The sequence below is a fragment of the Hyperoodon ampullatus genome, assembly GCF_949752795.1.
Source record: "Hyperoodon ampullatus genome assembly, chromosome: 7".
Classification (NCBI taxonomy): domain Eukaryota; kingdom Metazoa; phylum Chordata; class Mammalia; order Artiodactyla; family Ziphiidae; genus Hyperoodon; species Hyperoodon ampullatus.
This window is the reverse complement of record NC_136920.1, coordinates 106,477,348-106,496,866: the sequence shown is the minus strand read 5'-3', so window position 1 is coordinate 106,496,866 and position 19,519 is coordinate 106,477,348. Positions and strand designations below refer to the sequence as shown.

The window sequence follows — 19,519 nt, the reverse complement described above, 5'->3', positions numbered from 1 at the left end:
AAAAATAAACAAATGGGACCTATCAGATCTTAAAAGCTTTTGCACAGCAAAGGAAACCATAAACAAGATGGAAGACAACCCTCAGAATGAGAGAAAACATTTGCAAATGAATCAATGGACAAAGAATTAATCTCTAAAATATATAAACAGCTCATGCAGCTCAATATTAAAAAAAAACAAACAACCCAATCCAAAAATGGACAGAAGACCTAAATAAACATTTCTCCAAAGAAGACATACAGATAGCTGAGAAGCACATGAAAAGTTGCTTAACATCACTAATTATTAGAGAAAATCAAATCAAAACTACAATGAGATATCACCTCAAACCAGTTACAATGGGCTTCATCAGAAAATCTACAAACAACAAATGCTGGAGAGGGTATGGAGAGAAGGGAACACTCTTACACTGCTGGTGGGAATGTAAACTGATACAGCCACTATGGAGAACAGTATGGAGGTTCCTTAAAAAACTAAAAATAGAATTACCATATGATCCAGCAATCCCACTTCTGGGCATATACCCAGAGAAAACCACAATTCCAAAAGACACATGCACCCCAATGTTCATTGCAGCACTATTTACAATAGCTAGGTCATGGAAGCAACATAAACGCCCATCGACAGATGAATGGATAAAGAAGATGTGGTACATATATATAGTGGAATATTACTCAGCCATAAAAAGGAATGAAACTGGGACATTTGTAGAGGTGTGGATGGATCTAGAGACTGTCATACAGAGTGAAGTAAGTCAGAAAGAGGAAAACAAATATTGTATATTAAGACATATATGTGGAACCTAGAAAAATGGTACAGAATAACCAGTTTGCAGGGCAGAAATTGAGACACAGTTGTAGAGAACAAACGTATGGGCACCAAGGGGGGAAAGCTGTGGGGGCGGGGGTAGGGGTGATGGTGTGATGATTTGGGCAACTGGGATTGACATGTATACACTGCTGTTTATAAAACTGATGATTAATAAGAACCTGCTGTATAAAAATACAAATAAAATAAAATTTAAACATAATCTCATTAATTTTATGTTTGATTACAGCTTAAGATAATAGTATTTTGGATATAGTAGGTTAAATATAAAATATAATTAAATTATTTTCACGTATTCCTTTTTTTTTTTTTTTTTTTGCTGCTCTTACACTTTGTCACAGCTTACCCTTCCCCCTCCCCATATCCTCAAGTCCATTCTCTAGTAGGTCTGTGTCTTTATTCCTGTCTTACCCCTATGTTCTTCATGACATTTTTTTTTCTTAAGTTCCATATATATGTGTCAGCATACAGTATTTGTCTTTCTCTTTCTGACTTACTTCACTCTGTATGACAGACTCTAGGTCCATCCACCTCATTACAAATAGCTCAATTTCATTTCTTTTTATGGCTGAGGAATATTCCATTGTATATATGTGCCACATCTTCTTTACCCATTCATCCGATGATGGACACTTAGGTTGTTTACATCTCCAGGCTATTGTAAATAGGGCTGCAATGAACATTTTGGTACATGTCTCTTTTTGAATTATGTTTTTCTCAGGGTATATACCCAGTAGTGGGATTGCTGGGTCATATGGTAGTTCTATTTGTAGATTTTTAAGGAACCTCCATACCGTTATCCATAGTGGCTGTACCAATTCACATTCCCACCAGCAGTGCAAGAGTGTTCCCTTTTTTCCACACCCTCTCCAGCATTTATTGTTTCTAGATTTCTTGATGATGGCCATTCTGACTGGTGTGAGATGATATCTCATTGTAGTTTTGATTTGCATTTCTCTAATGAGTAAAGATGTTGAGCATCCTTTCATGTGTTTGTTGGCAGTCTGTATATCTTCTTTGGAGAAATGTCTATTTAGGTCTTCTGCCCATTTTTGGATTGGGTTGTCTGTTTTTCTGTTATTGAGCTGCATGAGCTGATTATAAATTTTGGAGATTAATCCTTTGTCAGTTGCTTCATTTGCAAATATTTTCTCCCATTCTGAGGGTTGTCTTTTGGTCTTGTTTATGGTTTCCTTTGCTGTGCAAAAGCTTTGGAGTTTCATTAGGTCCCATGTGTTTATTTTTGTCTTTATTTCCATTTCTCTAGGAGGTGGGTCAAAAAGGATCTTGCTGTGATTTATGTCATAGAGTGTTCTGCCTATGTTTTCCTCTAAGAGTTTGATAGTGTCTGGCCTTACATTTACGTCTTTAATCCATTTTGAGCTTATTTTTGTGTATGGTGTTAGGGAGTGATCTAATCTCATACTTTTACATGTCCCTGTCCAGTTTTCCCAGCACCACTTAATGAAGAGACTGTCCTTTCTCCACTGTACATTCCTGCCTCCTTTATCAAAGATAAGGTGACCATATGTGCGTGGGTTTATCTCTGGGCTTTCTATCCTGTTCCATTGATCTATCTTTCTGTTTTTGTGCCAGTACCATACTGTCTTGATTACTGTAGCTTTGTAGTACAGTCTGAAGTCAGGGAGCCTGATTCCTCCAGCTCCATTTTTCGTTCTCAAGATTGCTTTGGCTATTCGGGGTCTTTTGTGTTTCCATACAAATTGTGAAATTTTTTGTTCTAGTTCTGTGAAAAATGCCAGTGGTAGTTTGATATGGATTGCATTGAATCTGTAGATTGCTTTGGGTAGTAGAGTCATTTTCACAATGTTGATTTTTCCAATCCAAGAACATGGTACATCTCTCCATCTATTTGTATCATCCTTAATTTCTTTCATCAGTGTCTTATAATTTTCTGCATACAGGTCTTTTGTCTCCTTAGGTAGGTTTATTCCTAGATATTTTATTCTTTTTGTTGCAATGGTAAATGGGAGAGTTTTCTTGATTTCATTTTCAGATTTTTCATCATTAGTGTACAGGAATGCCAGAGATTTCTGTGCATTAATTTTGTATCCTGCTACTTTACCAAATTCATTGATTAGCTCTAGTAGTTTTCTGGTAGCATCTTTAGGATTCTCTATGTATAGTATCATGTCATCTGCAAACAGTGACAGCTTTACTTCTTCTTTTCCAATTTGGATTCCTTTTATTTCCTTTTCTTCTCTGATTGCAGTGGCTAAAACTTCCAAAACTATGTTGAATAAGAGTGGTGAGAGTGGGCAACCTTGTTTTGTTCCTGATCTTAGTGGAAATGGTTTCAGTTTTTCACCATTGAGAATGATGCTGGCTGTCGGTTTGTCATATATGGCCTTTATTATGTTGAGGAAAGTTCCCTCTATGCCTACTTTCTGCAGGGTTTTTAGCATAAATGGGTGTTGAATTTTGTCGAAAGCTTTCTCTGCATCTATTGAGATGAACATATGGTTTTTCTCCTTCAATTTGTTAATATGGTGTATCACATTGATTGATTTGCATATATTGAAGAATCCTTGCATTCCTGGAATAAACCCCACTTGATCATGGTGTATGATCCTTTTAATGTGCTGTTGGATTCTGTTTGCTAGTATTTTGTTTAGGATTTTTGCATCTATGTTCATCAGTGATATTGGCCTGTAGTTTTCTTTCTTTGTGACATCCTTGTCTGGTTTTGGTATCAAGGTGATGGTGGCGTCGTAGAATGATTTTGGGAGTGTTCCTCCCTCTGCTATATTTTGGAAGAGTTTGAGAAGGATAGGTGTTAGCTCTTCTCTAAATGCTTGATAGAATTCGCCTGTGAAGCCATCTGGTCCTGGGCTTTTGTTTGTTGGAAGATTTTTTATCACAGTTTCAATTTCAGTGCTTGTGATTGGTCTGTTCATATGTTCTATTTCTTCCTGATTCAGTCTTGGCAGGTTGTGCATTTCTAAGAATTTGTCCATTTCTTCCAGGTTGTCCATTTTATTGGCATAGAGTTGCTTATAGTAATCTCTCATGATCTTTTGTATTTCTGCAGTGTCAGTTGTTACTTCTCTTTTGTCATTTCTAATTCGATTGATTTGAGTCTTCTCCCTTTTTTTCTTGATGAGTCTGGCTAATGGTTTATCAATTTTGTTTATCTTCTCAAAGAACCAGCATTTAGTTTTATTGATCTTTGCTATCCTTTCCTTCATTTCTTTCTCATTTATTTCTGATCTGATTTTTATGATTTGTTTCCTTCTGCTAACTTTGGGATGTTTTTGTTCTTCTTTCTCTAATTGCTTTAGGTGCAAGGTTAGATTGTTTATTCGAGATGTTTCCTTTTTCTTAAGGTGGGATTGTATTGCTATAAACTTCCCCCTTAGAACTGCTTTTGCTGCATCCCATAGATTTTGGGTCGTCGTGTCTCCATTGTCATTTGTTTCTAGGTATTTTTTAATTTCCTCTTTGATTTCTTCAGTGATCACTTCGTTATTAAGTAGTGTATTGTTTAGCCTCCATGTGTTTGTATTTTTTACAGCTCTTTTCCTGTTATTGTTATCTAGTCTCATAGCATTGTGGTTGGAAAAGATACTTGATACAATTTCAATTTTCTTAAATTTACCAAGGCTTGATTTGTGACCCAAGATATGATCTCTCCTGGAGAATGTTCCATGAGCACTTGAGAAAAATGTGTAATCTGTTGTTTTTGGATGGAATGTCCTATAAATATCAATTAAGTCCATCTTGTTTAATGTATCATTTAAAGCTTGTGTTTCCTTATTTATTTTCATTTTGGATGATCTGTCCATTGGTGAAAGTGGGGTGTTAAAATTCTTTCACTTGGGGAAGGTGTCCTAGGAATCTCTAGCTCTACTGGATAGATGCCAATATTAGCTCTCCATCCCAGTTGTGAAAATAAAAAATGTCTCAAGACATTGTCAAATGTCCACTGAGGGTCACAGATGGCCCCAGCTGACAACCACTGGTTTAGTGCAAAGCAATCATCTTTAGCTAGAGTATACCGATGAGATGGATGCAAACATTACTGCTTGGTTAACCAATTAAATAAATTTTAATCTTGCCAAAATGAATCTAAATCTCTCATTGACAGTTAAAAGTAGCTCTCTAAAGATGTGGCACATATATACAATGGAATATTAGCCATAAAAAGAAACAAAATTGAGTTATTTGTAGTGAGGTGGATGGACCTAGATTCTGTCATACAGAGTGAAGTAAGTCAGAGAGAGAAAAATAAATACCGTATGCTAAAACATGTATATGGAATCTAAAAAAAAAAAAAGAAAGGTTCTGTAGAACCTAGGGACAGGAGAGGAATAAAAACGCAGACTTAGAGAATGGACTTGAGGACACGGGGAGGGGGAAGGGTAAGCTGGCACGAAGTGAGAGAGTGGCACGGACATATATCCACTACCAAACGTAAAATAGATAGCTAGTGGAAAGCAGCTGCATAGCACAGGGAGATCAACTCTGTGCTTTGTGACCACTTAGAGGGGTGGGGTAGGGAGGGTGAGAGGGAGATGCAAGAGGGAGGAGATATGGGGATATATGTATATGTATAGCTAATTCACTTTGTTATAAAACAGAAACTAACACACCATTGTAAAACAATTATCCTCCAATAAGGATGTTTAAAAAAAAAAAAAGTAGCTCTCTATTTTGTCTAACTGCTAGATGCAAGAGGCAGATTCTGAATGTGGCAATCAGTGACTTCCTTATAAGGTAACAACTCCCGGGAAATCTCAAGAAGTATTGCTGAAAGAAATGTAAAAGAAAATGGAGTCTGATGATTCAGCTTGTAAGTTCTCAATGGTATCTCCTTATATCCAAGAGTAAATACTTCTTCTGAGTCCTGTTCCATTATAGTGACAGTAACAGCGAATCTGTGCTATTTTTGTGTTTGTTGATATTCTTGTGTATGTTTTAAGGTAGTCTTCTAAGAGATAGGCTTTTTTTAAATAATCATTTCTCCATCCACCTTCTCAAGAATACCAGGGTTTTTATCTTCAGGCATTTTAGGTTATAATAATTCTTAGTATGACAATTTAGTTTTAAAAAAAAAAGAACAGCCTCAGGTCTTTTTTTTTTTTTTTTTTTTTTTTTTTTTGCGGTATGCGGGCCTCTCACTGTTGTGGCCTCTCCCGTTGCGGAGCACAGGCTCCGGCCGCGCAGGCTCAGCAGCCATAGCTCACGAGCCTAGCCACTCCACGGCATGTGGGATCTTCCCAGACCGGGGCTCGAACCCGTGTCCCCTGCATCGGCAGGTGGACTTTCAACCACTGTGCCACCAGGGAAGCCCAGCCTCAGGTCTTTTGGAAAGAGGCAGGGGGGAACCATATAAGCCTTCAGTATAGTTGATGGGGTATGGAGTCTTCTTCTCCAACTAAAAGCACAGAATATAGAGGCTGTAAAATGTGTCCGTTTGATACTCATTTCTGCTCTTTTACTGCTTAAAAAGATCACAGATCCAACATGACAATCTTAGTATTTAAGGTCTGGGTGTTTTTAGGCAATCTTATATTGCACAAGGTAATTTAATATAAATAGAAAGTAAAGAAATATAATAAAATTTTTCAAAATGTTTTGCTAATTTTAGGGAAAACTGTGTTATGTTTGTTTATAAGGAATACTACCTTTCATTATGTAACTGAGCAGGACCCTATGAGGCCTTCCCGAGACAGACCTTCCCCATATCCTCTGCCATAGCTCCTCTCTGAAGTACCTAGATAACAGTATTTGATGCACATTCCCTGAGTTGTTTTACAGATGTGAAAACTCCCCACCAAATGGAAGAAGTTAACTACTTCATGACCATGAGCACATAGCCCCAGGTCTCTTGGAGACTAAGGAATGATAATGTTAACCCTTGTGACACCTCCCTGTTACCTCACCATCATCCAATCAGAAAATTGTCCATGAGCTAATCACATACACTGCAACCCCCCTCCCTCACCTGGCCTTTAAAAATGCTTTGCCAAAACCCTTCAGGGACCTCAGGTATTTTTTAGAGCATGAGCCATGCATATCTTTGCATTACTCTGCAATAAACCTTTCTCTACCCCCAACTCCAATGTTTTGGTTCATTTGGCCTCACTGTGCATCAGGCATAGGAACTTGCAATAACAATTACATTTTTTTTTTGTCTTTAAATCCAAACAGACAATCTCTCATCAGAAATAGGCCTAAATTTTTAAGATAGTTTGTGTTCTTTAAAAAAAGTACATCTCATTTCTTCTCCCAGCCAATATGAAAGAACAGGCTGGGTTTACACTCCCACCCTCAACAATTAAAAATCTGGACAAAATGTACAAAAGGACAGTTTCATGACATTGGACATTAGACAATGGAAGACAGTGATGCCTGAGAGACGGGGAAAAAAATGAAACATATGATTTCCCTGGCGTATTCCTTTGGGGTACATTCAGGCTGCAGTTCAAGGAAGGACAAATCAAGAGGAACCCAGCAAACTCCCCAAGTTGAAGAGATGAAGCTGAGAGTCTATGGAGAGCAAAAAAGCTAGAATTCACAGACAGAGTACCACTAAGGAGAGAGGTGCAAAAAGACCACCAGAGATCTTCCAAGGAGCCTCCTATATGTTCCTTAACTTACTGATTGTTGTTTGTATGTGAGAAAACTACCTGAGACCAACAGGGAAAAACACATGAAAGGATTAGAGAAAAAGTTCCTTGAACTCACACAAGACTTGGAAAAAAGGCCAGAACCCATCAGGAAAACTGGAAAACCTCATAAATCATAAGCATTGGGTATGGTACTCAGAGGGTTCTTGCGTCACGAGTGGGGAATAACTAGCCCTACATGAAACACAGCTCAAGACTTGCCTAACAAATTTTAAAAAGCAAGAACTGAAAGGAAAAAATGAAAAAGGTTTCCAAGTATCTTGACTGCATCCCAGGACAAAGCTCAAGAATATTTATAAGAATATAAAAAATATCCAGCACTCAACAAAGTCAATTCATGATACCTAACATCCAACAAAAATTTACTAGGCATTCAGAAAAGCTGAAAAATATGACCCATAATGATGAGAAAAATCAGTCAATCAAAATTGATACAGAACTGGAGCATATGTTAGAATTAGCACATAAAAATATTAAAAGTTATTTTAATTGTATGCCATATATTCAAAAGTTAATTTGATACCTGAAAGATTTTTTTAAAAAGTTCAAATTGAACTTTGAGAAAGGAAAATCACTATATCTAAGAAGAAAAATACACTGGATGTGATTAGCAAAATATAAGGCGTTACAAAAGAAAAGATTAGTAAATTTGGAAATAGAAGTGATCTAAAATAAACAGAGAGAACAATATTTTAAATGAACAGATAAACAAATATAAATATTTAATTTACAATTGTGTTTAATGCTATGAAGGAAAAAAATAGGGTTTTATGTTAGAATAACTGGAGGGAGAATAATATATTTTCCATTTATTAGAGCATACTAGGTACAAATAAAACCTGATTTAAATTGTAACACAACTGGATTTATTGTGTTACAATAGAAAATTAATTGTAGTTTTTTCTTATAATTAATCAATTTGTTCATTTATTCCACACCATCCATGTTCATTGATACTATTGATACAAGAGTCCAGATATTTGGCTCACAAAAATGACCAAGACCCCAGTCCCTATCTTTGAGGAGCTAGGAGTTTAATGGTTCAGCAGCACCTCTTATTAAAATAAGCACATACCAAATGAAAACATAAATATATCCTTTTCCTTTTCTTTTTTAGATGAGAATAGGCATTCACTCAGGCTCTGTGCTGGCTGGAGTTGTTGGGGTAAGAATGCCACGATATTGCCTGTTTGGAAATAATGTCACTCTGGCAAGCAAATTCGAATCGGGAAGTCACCCTCGACGCATCAATGTCAGCCCAACCACTTACCAGTAAGTTTTCTTTGGCCTTCTCCCCTTGTCTTTGGCATTGCATTATACTAATAGCCTGTCATTTGTGAGACTCTATTTTTTTCTTGATCCTGTTATTATCTAAGATAATATGAGTAGATCCATCCAGTCTGAAAGATAGCAATTATGACACAAAATTTAATTTACACCCTAAGAAAGTACACGGAAAACCTGACTTGACTGAGAGGTAAATGGAGGTTTGTCATTTCCCACAGTCTCTGTCCTCCTTAGGTATTCCTGTTTAAAATACAGGAGAGCAGGGTTTTCTCTGGTGGCACAGTGGTTAAGAATCCACCTGCCAGTGCAGGGGACATGGATTCGAGCCCTGGTCCAGGAAGATCCCACATGCTATGGAGCAACTAAGCCCATGTGCCACAACTACTGAGCCCACGTGCCACAACTACTGAAGCCTGCACGCCTAGAGTGCATGCTTCGCAACAAGAGAAGCCACCACAATGAGAAGCCTGTGCACCTGAATGAAGAGTAACCCCCACTCGCCACAGCTAGAGAAAGCCAGTGCACAGCAACAAAGACCCAATGCAGCAAAAAAAAAAAAAAAAAAAAATACAGGAGAGTAAATGTTAAGGGTCTGCAACACACTAGAAATCCTAACATTTTCAAAATGTTTCTCAATGTTTATAAAAATCAAAGGAATAAGATAGAAAATATAATTGTCTGTTTTTATTCTTCTAAATAATGAATATAAATAAGGACTCTCTAAAGTTAAATATATACCAGGTACAGAGTAAAACTTCAAACTCTATTTATCTTAAAGTTCATATTTGACAACTCTACACATTTTGACAGCTGAATTCATCCTTGTTTTGTGCCTGGTAGATGTCAAGCTCCAGGCATTAGCTATTAAGTGCCATATGGGCAGAGACCAAGTCTTTTTGGCTCATCATTGTATCTCCAAAACTTACAAAAAAATGTTTAGCACATAATAAGCACTCTATAAATATTTATCAAATTAATGAATAAATGTACTGATAAGATAAATATCTCTATACTAAGAAAATAGTATGAATATCTCCTACTTGGTAGACTTTGGCTTAATGCTAAGCTTTGGTGTACAAGCAATTTCATTAGTTCCATGATTTAAATGACTTAGAAATCACATTGTAAAACTGTAAAGTAGAAATGGTGACCATGGATATTTTTATTAGCATGACTATCATGTTAACCCAGGCTAACAAAAAAACCTCAGAAGCAGAAACTTTAAATACATAGAAAATAAATGTTGATTTATAATAACAAACAAAATGGTGACACTTTGAGGATTTTGATACCACATCTATACAGAGGGAAGTTAAGGTTTCTTAGATAAAAGACAAGTATTTCCAGATTCCTGAGGAGCACATGAGAAAGGGGAAGAAATTACAAATATAAAATCAAGATAAATTTGCTTAAGAACTACATGTCATTTTTAGTGTATTTATATAAGGGTTTTGCTTGTTTTAAATTTCTCCCAATTTTTCTAACACAATTCTGGGCATAATACATATGATGTGACAATGGTTTCCATATTAAATGGAATTAGGAAGCTTCTCAAGATCAGTGCCCTAGATCACTGCACTTTGTTCTCTAGACCATGGGGTAAGGAAAAGCTCCTGAAGATCAACCACCTCACCTATATACTCCTACCCTGGTTATGATTTTTCCCATCGTGGAGCTAATACATATGTTTCCTGTTTGTATAAGTGAGTGTAGATTTATAGAACCTCCATCCATTTAAAAAAAATGATGTGTAAAGAATGGGTCAACCATGTGAGGAGTTATACCTTGAGCTAAAATGTCATTGCTCTAGCTGGGTTTGTCTACATGTGACCAATAAAGGAAACCCCACAAGCCACACAGAGTCTGTGCATTTGGGTGTTGTCTTTGAGTTTTAATAATCCTTTTTCACATTGGTGGGAGTTTGTAATTATCCTTAGTGATCAATAAAGTCTGAAGAATTGAATCACTTAAAACACTGCGAGCATTGAAATATTTTGTTCTGTTACGATCTGTCCCCCTACCTCCCCCCCACCAAAACACAAATGGAGACATAGATGAACAAATTGAGTTGCCTTCTGGGTAGATTATAAGATACTTTCTCTGACTGGTTCCAAATCTTATAATTTCTAATAATACTTTATAAAAATATTTTTATGTTTGGTCTATCCTCAAAAATAACACTTTTCCTCCATCTGTTTCTGTGTTCCTCCCTCCTTCCCTCCTTTCAACAAATACTTGTAGAGTACATACTATATTCCAAGCACTATGTATGATAGTCACTAATGTTACAACAATAAACAGCATAAATATGATCTTTGCCTTCATGGAGGAGACTACCAGATGGTAGATGTATACAAATAAACAGTTTATTACAATAGACTAGTGCTGAGGTCAAAAGGACCTGATGAGAGTATTAGAGCAACAGGAGGAGTGGACTAAAATGAGGATGAAGAGATAGACTGAAGTCAGACCAACTGAAGCTGTACTTCATGTTAAGGAATTTCAACTTAACCCTAAGAGCAAAGAAAGACATTTAAGAGTTTTAAGCAGAGGAGTAACTTGACCAGATTTTTACTTTAAAAAGATCTCCAAGGTTGTAGAGAGAACAGATTAGGAGGTGAGAAAGGCAGCAATCCAGTGCTTGAAATCAGGTAATCTTATTCTCATTTCCTTGATGGAAATGTAGCTAATAACTGAGACCCTGGAATCCAAACCATTTGCTGTTTCAACTTGTCTTCCATGCTTCAGAAGAGTGATTGGACTCAATGACCTTTGACATCCATTTTTATCTGGGATACCAATAAAAACAATGTACTTTGGTTCCCGGTAAGTTTCTAGAAAACTAAATTTAGGTATATGATCTCAGTGTGACTTGGTTTTCAGATTCTGGATGTGTTTGTGCCCAAGTGCTTTCTGTTGGTTTTATATACACCAATCTATACACTTCAGCTATGTATAATTGTTCTATTCCACATAGTACAAGTGACTTATGAATCCACAAGTGTAGAGTACACTTCCCTTTCCCAGGATACTCAAAGTGATATGCCAGGTGGATGTTTCATTGACATTATCTAAGAGGAGATAACATTGAACTTTCTTAGAGCAAATAGGAATTTGTGAAGTTAAACTGAGTATTAAGCTCATAAGAGCTTCAAATTTCCAATTTTCTTTCCTGAATTAAATGCTGAAAATGTTCAATATTGTCTGGTTATTTTGAAATCTTCAGAAAGGTTTCTAAAAATTTTTATTTTAATATTTTAATTTCATTGAAGTATAGTTCATTTACAATGTTGTGTTAGTTTCAGTTGTACAACAAAGTGACTCAGCTATACATATAAATATAATCATTCTTTTTTAGATTCCTTTCTCATATAGGTTATCACAGAATATTGAATAGAGTTTCTTGTGCTATACAGTAGGTCTTTTTTGGTTATCCATCTTATATATAGCAGTGTGCAGGTATTCATCCCAAGTTCCTGATTTATCCCACCAGTGCCACGTCTCCCCTTTGTTAACCATAAGTTTGTTTTCAAAATATATGTCTGCTTCTGTTTTGTAAATAAGTTCACTTTTATCTTTTTTTTAACATCTTTATTGGAGTATAATTGCTTTACAATGTTGTATTAATTTCTGCTGAATAACAAAGTGAATCAGCTATATGTATACGTATATCCCCATATCCATTCCCTCTTGCCTCTCCCTCCCACCCTCCCTATCCCACTCCTCTATGTGGTCACAAAGCACCAAGCTGATCTCCCTGTGCTATGCAGCTGTATCTTTTTTTTAAATTAGATTCCACATACAAGTGATGCCATATAATATTTTTCTTTCTCTGTCTGACTTACTTCACCTAGTATGAGAATCTCTAGGTCCATCCATGTTACTGCAAATGGCATTAATTCATTCTTTTTCATGGCTGAATAATATTCCATTGTATATATATATACCACATTGTCTTTATCCATTTCTCTGTCAATGGAAATTTAACTTGCTTCCATGACTTGGAAATTGTAAATGTGCTGCAATGAACATTAGGGTGCTTGTATCCTTTTGGATTATTGTTTTCTCTGGATATATGCCCAGGAGTGAGATTTCTGGGTCATATGGTAGTTCTATTTTAAGTTTTTAAGGAGCCTCCATACTGTTCTCCATAGTAGTGGTACCAATTTACATTCCCACCAACAGTATAGGAGGGTTCCCTTTTCTCCACACCCACTCCAGCATTTACTGTTTGTAGGCTTTTTGATGATGGCCATTTGACTGCTGGGAGATGATACCTCATTGTAGTTTCGATTTGCATTTATCTGATAATTAGTGATGTTGAGCATCTTTTCATATGCTCCTTGGCCATCTGTATGTCTTCTTTGGACAGCTATCTGTTTAGATCTTCTGCCCATTTTCTAATTGGGTTGCTTGTTTTTTTTTTTTTGACATAGAGCTGCGTGAGCTATTTGTATATTTTGGAGACTAATCCCTTGTCAGTCACATCATTTGCAAATATTTTCTCCCTCTTGGGTTGTATTTTTCTGTTGTTGATGGTTTCCTTTACTGTGCAGAAGCTTTTAAGTTTCATTAGATCTCATTTGTTTATTTTTGTTTTTATTTCCCTTACTCTAGGAGATGGATCAAAAAACCTCTTCCTGTGATTCATACCAAAGAGTGTTCTGCCTATGTTCTCCTCTAAGAGTTTTATAGTATTTAGCCTTACATTTAAGTCTTTAATCCATTTTGAGTTAATTTCATATATGGTGTTAGGGAGTTTTCTAATTTCATTCTTTATTTTTCCTTTTAACATCTTTATTGGAGTATAATTGCTTTACAATGGTGTGTTAGTTTCTGCTTTATAAAAAAATGAATCAGTTATACATATAAATACGTTCCCATATGTCTTCCCTCTTGCATCTCCCTCCCTCCCACACTCTCTATACCACCCCTCTAGGTGGTCACAAAGCACCGAGCTAATCTCCATGTGCTATGTGGCTGCTTCCCACTAGCTATCTATTTTACGTTTGGCAGTGCATATATGTCCATGCCACTCTCTCATGTCATCACAGATTACCCATCCACCTCCCCATATCCTCAAGTCCATGCTTTAGTAGGTCTGTGTCTTTATTCCCGTCTTACCCCTAGGTTCTTCATGACACTTTTTTTTTCTTAGATTCCATATATATGTGTTAGCATACGGTATTTGTTTTTCTCTTTCTGACTTACTTCACTCTGTTTGACACACTCTAATTCCATCCAGCTCACTACAAATAACTCAATTTCGTTTCCTTTTATGGCTGAGTAATATTCCATTGTGTATATGAGCCAAATCTTTATCCATTCATCTGCTGATGGACACTTAGGTTGCTTCCATGTCCTGGCTATTGTAAATAGAGCTGCAATGAACATTTTGGTACATGACTCATTTTGAATTATGGTTTTCTCAGGGTATATGCCCAGTAGTAGTATTGCTAGGTCGTATGGTAGATATATTTGTAGTTTTTTAAGGAACCTCCATACTGTTCTCCATAGTGGCTGTATCAATATACATTCCCACCAACAGTGCAAGAGTGTTCCCTTTTCTCCACACCATCTCCAGCATTTATTGTTTCTAGATTTTTTGATGATGGCCATTCTGACCACTGTGAGATGATATTTCATTGTAGTTTTGATTTCCATGTCTCTAATGATTAATGATGTTAAGCATTCTTTCATGTGTTTGTTGGCAATCTGTATATCTTCTTTCAAGAAATGTCTATATAGGTCTTCTGACCATTTTTGGATTGGGTTGTTTGTTTTTTTGTTATTGAGCTGCATTGTGCTGCTTGTAAATTTTGAAGATTAATCCTTTCTCAGTTGCCTCATTTGCAAATATTTCCTCCCATTCTGAGGGCTGTCTTTTGGTCTTGTTTATGGTTTCCTTTTCTGTGCAGAAGCTTTTAACTTTCATTCGGTCCTATTTGTATATTTTTGTTTTTATTTCCATTTCTCTAGGAGGTGGGTCAAAAAGTATCTTGCTGTGATTTATGGCATAGAATGTTCTGCCTCTGTTTTCCTCTAAGAGTTTGATTGTGTCTTGCCTTACATTTAGGTCTTTAATCTTTAATTTTGAGTTTATTTTTGTGTATGGTGTTAGGGAGTGTTCTAATTTCATACTTTAACATGTACCTGTCCTGTTTTCCCAGCACCACTTATTGAAGAGGCTGTCTTTTCTCCACTGTATATTCTTGCCTCCTTTATCAAAGATAAGGTGACCATATGTGCCTGGGTTTACCTCTGGGCTTGCTACCCTCTTCCATTGATCTATATTTCTGTTTTTGTGCCAGTACCACACTGTCTTGATTACTGTAGCTTTGTAGTATAGTCTGAAGTCAGGGAGCCTGATTCCTCCAGCTCCATTTTTCGTTCTCAAGATTGCTTTGGCTATTTGGGGTCTTTTTTGTTTCCATACAAATTGTGATTTTTTTTGCTCTAGTTCTGTGAAAAATGCCAGTGGTAATTTTATAGGGATTGCATTGAATCTGTAGATTGCTTTGGGTAGTAGAGTCATTTTCACAATGTTGATTCTTCCAATCCAAGAGCATGGTATATCTCTCCCTCTATTTGTATCATTTTTAATTTCTTTCATCAGTGTCTTATAATTTTCTGCATACAGGTCTTTTGTCTCATAGGTAGGTTTATTCCTAGATATTTTATTCTTGTTTTGGCAATGGTAAATGGAAGTGTTTTCTTAATTTCACTTTCAGATTTTTCATCATTAGTGTATAATAATGCCAGAGATTTCTGTGCATTGTTTGTATCCTGCTACTTTACCAAATTCATTGATTAGCTCTAGTAGTTTTCTGGTGGCATCTTTAGGATTCTCTATGTATAGTATCATGTCATCTGCAAACAGTGACACTTTTACTTCTTCTTTCCCAGTTTGTATTCCTTTTATTTCTTTTTCTTCTCTGATTGCCATGGCTAAAACTTCCAAAACTATGTTGAATGAGTGGTGAGACTGGGCAACCTTGTCTTGTTCCTGATCTTAGTGGAAATGCTTTCATTTTTTCACCATTAATGACGACGTTGGCTGTGGCTTTGTCATATATGGCCTTTATTATGTTGAGGAAGGTTCCCTCTATGCCTACTTTCTGCAGGGTTTTTATGATAAATGGGTGTTGAATTTTGGTGAAAGCTTTCTCGGCAGCTATTGAGATCATCATATGGTTTATATTATTCAATTTGTTAATATGCTGTATCATGTTGATTGATTTTCATATATTGAAGAATCCTTGCATTCCTGGAATAAACCCCTCTTGATCATGGTGTATGATTCTTTTAATATGCTGTTGGATTCTGTTTGCTAGTATTTTGTTGAGGATTTTTGCATCTGTTTATCAGTGATATTGGCCTGCAGTTTTCTTTCTTTGTGATGTCTTTGTCTGATTTTGTTATCAGGGTGATGTGGCTTCGTAGAATGAGTTTGGGAGTGTTCCTTCCTCTGCTATATTTTGGAAGAGTTTGAGAAGGATAGGTGTTAGCTCTTCTCTAAATGTTTGATAGAATTTACCTGTGATGCCGTCTGGTCCTGTGCTTTTGTTTGCTGGAAGATTTTTCATCACAGTTTCAATTTTAGTGTTTGTTATTGGTCTGCTCATATTTTCTATTTCTTCCTGGTTCAGTCTCAGCAGGTTGTGCATTTCTAAGAATTTGTCCATTTATTCCAGGTTGTCCATTTTATTGGCATAGAGTTGCTTGTAGTAATCTCTCATTATCCTTTGTATTTCTGCAGTGTCAGTTGTTCCTTCTCCTTTTTCATATCTAATTCTATTGATTTGAGTCTTCTCCCTTTTTTTCTTGATGAGTCTGGCTAATGGTTTATCAATTTTGTTTATCTTCTCAAAGAACCAGTTTTTAATTTTATTGATCTTTGCTATTGTTTCCTTCATTTCTTTTTCATTTATTTCTTATCTGATCTTTATGATTTCTTTCATTCTGCTAAATTTGTGGGGTTTTTTGTTCTTTGAGGGGTTTTGTTCTTCTTTCTCTAATTGCTTTAGATTCAAGGTTAGGTTATTAATTTGAGATGTTTCCTGTTTCTTAAGGTAGGACTGTATTTCTATAAACTTCCCTCTTAGAACTGCTTTTGCTGTGTCCCATAGGTTTTGGGCCATCCTGTCTCCATTGTCATTTGTTTCTAGGTATATTTTGATTTCTTCAGTGATCACTTGGTTATTAAGTAGTGTATTGCTTAGCCTCCACATGTTTGTATTTTTTACAGATCTTTCCTGTAATTGATATCTAGTCTCACAGAGTTGTGGTCGGAAAAGATACTTGATACGATTTTAATTTTCTTAAATTTACCAAGGCTTGATTTGTGACCCAAGATATGATCTATCCTAGAGAATGTTCCATGAGCACTTGAGAACAATGTGTATTCTGTTGTTTTTGGATGGAATGTCCTATAAATATCAGTTCAGTCCATCTTTTTTAATGTATCATTTAAAGCTTGTGTTTCCTTAGTTATTTGCATGTTGGATTATCTGTCCTTTGGTGAACCTAGTAGGGGTGTTAAAGTCCCCTACTATGATTGTGTTACTGTGGATTTCCCCTTTTATGGCTGTTAGTATTTGCCTTATATATTGATGTGCTCCTATGTTGGGTGCATAAATATTTACAATTGTTTTATCTTCTTCTTGGATCGATCCCTTGATCATTATGTAGTGTCCTTTTTTGTGTCTTGTAATAGTCTTTATTTTTAAGTCTATTTTGTTTGATATGAGAATTGCTACTCTAGCTTCCTTTTGATTTCCATTTGTATGGAATATCTTTTTTCAGCCCCTCACTTTCAGTTCGTTTGTGTCCCTAGGTCTGAAGTGTGTCTCTTGTAGACAGTATATATATATGGGTCTTGTTTTTGTATCCATTCAGGCAGTCTGTGTCTTTTGGTGGGAGCATTTAATCCATTTACATTTAAGGTAATTATCAATATGTATACCCCTATTCCCATTTTCTTAATTGTTTTGGGTTTGTTACTGTAGGTCTTTTCCTTCTCTTGTGTTTCTTGACTAGAGAAGTTCCTTTAGCATTTGTTGAAAAACTGGTTTCATGGTGCTGAACTCTCTCAGCTTTTGCTTGTCTGTACAGGTTTTAATTTCTCCATCAAATCTGAATGAGATCCTTGCTGGGTAGAGTAATCTTGGTTGTAGATTTTTGTCCTTCATCACTGTAAATATGTCCTCCACTCCCTTCTGGCTTGTAGAGTTTCTGCTGAAACATCAGCTGTTAACCTTATGGTGATTCCTTTTTGTGTTATTTGTTGTTTTTCCCTCGCTGCTTTTAATATGTTTTCTTTGTATTTAATTTTTGATAGATTGATTAATATGTGTCTTGGGGTGTTTCTCGTTGGATTTATCCTGTATGGGACTCTCTATGCTTCCTGGACTTGATTAACTATTTCCTTTCCCATATTAGGGACGTTTTCAACTATAACCTCTTCAAATATTTTCTCAGTACCTTTCTTTTTCTCTTCTTCTTCTGGAACCCCTATAATTCGAATGTTGGTGCATTTAATGTTGTTCCTTAGGTCTCTGAGACTGTCCTCAGTTCTTTTCATTCTTTTTTCTTTATTCTGCTCTGCAGCAGTTATTTCAAGTATTTTATCTTCCAGGTCACTTATCTGTTCTTCTGCCTCAATTATTCTGCTATTGATCCCTTCTAGAATATTTTTAATTTCATTTATTGTGTTGTCCATTGTTTCTTGTTTCCTCTTTAGTTCTTCTAGATCCTTGTTAAATGTTTCTTGCATTTTCTCTATTCTATTTCCAAGATATTGGATAATCTTTACTATCATTTTTCTGAATTCTTTTTCAGGTAGTCTGCCTATTTACTCTTCATTTGTTAGCTCTGGTGGGTTTTTACCTTGCTCCTTCATCTGCTGTGTGTTTTTCTGTCTTCTCAATTTGCTTATCTTACTGTGTTTGGGGTCTCATTTTTGCAGGCTGCAGGTACGTAGTTCCCATTGTTTTTGGTGTCTGTCCCCAGTGGCTAAAGTTGGCTCAGTGCGTTGGGTAGGCTTCCTGGTGGAGGGGACTAGTACCTGTGTGCTGGTGGATGAGGCTGCATCTTGTCTTTCTGGTGGGGAGGTCCACGTCTGGTTGTGTGTTTTGGGGTTTCTGTGGCCTGATTATGATTTTAGGCAGCCTCTCTGCCAATGGGTGGTGTTGTATTCCTGTCTTGCTAGTTGTTTGGCTTAGGGTGTCCAGCACTGTACCTCGCTGGTTGCTGAGTGAAGCTGGGTCTTGCTGTTGAGATGGAGATCTCTGGGACATTTTTGCTGTTTGATATTACGTGGTGTTGGGAGGTCTCTTGTGGACCAGTGTGCTGAAGTTAGCTCTCCCACCTCAGAGGAACCGCACTGACTCCTGGCTGGAGCACCAAGAACCTTTCATCCACACAGCTCAGAATAAAAGGGCAAAAAATTAGAAAAAAAGAAAGAAAGAGCATAAAATAAAATAAAGTTATTAAAATAAAAAATAAAAAATTATTAAGAAAAAAAATTTTTTAAGTAAAAATAAAAACAGATGAACAGAACCCTAGGACAAATGGTGAAAGCAAAGCTTTACAGACAAAATCTCACACAGAAGCATACACATACACACTCACAAATAGATGTAAAGGGGAAAAATAATATATCTTGTTCTCAAAATCCACCTCCTCAATTTGGGATGATTCATTGTCTATTCAGGTATTCCATAGATGCAGGTTACATCAAGTTGATTGTG

General features: G+C 36.3%; 1 protein-coding gene across 1 annotated transcript in view; it reads left to right on the top strand.

Moving 5' to 3' along the window:
- The window catches only part of GUCY1A2 (guanylate cyclase 1 soluble subunit alpha 2), a gene marked incomplete at both ends in the record, with an annotated part of 393,777 nt that overhangs the window by 322,522 nt on the left and 51,736 nt on the right, over positions 1-19,519 (top strand). The window contains one exon of the mRNA XM_079709222.1: positions 8,599-8,753. Within this exon, the coding sequence (XP_079565348.1) occupies positions 8,599-8,753 (155 nt within the window). The remainder of the gene's footprint in view (positions 1-8,598; positions 8,754-19,519) is intronic.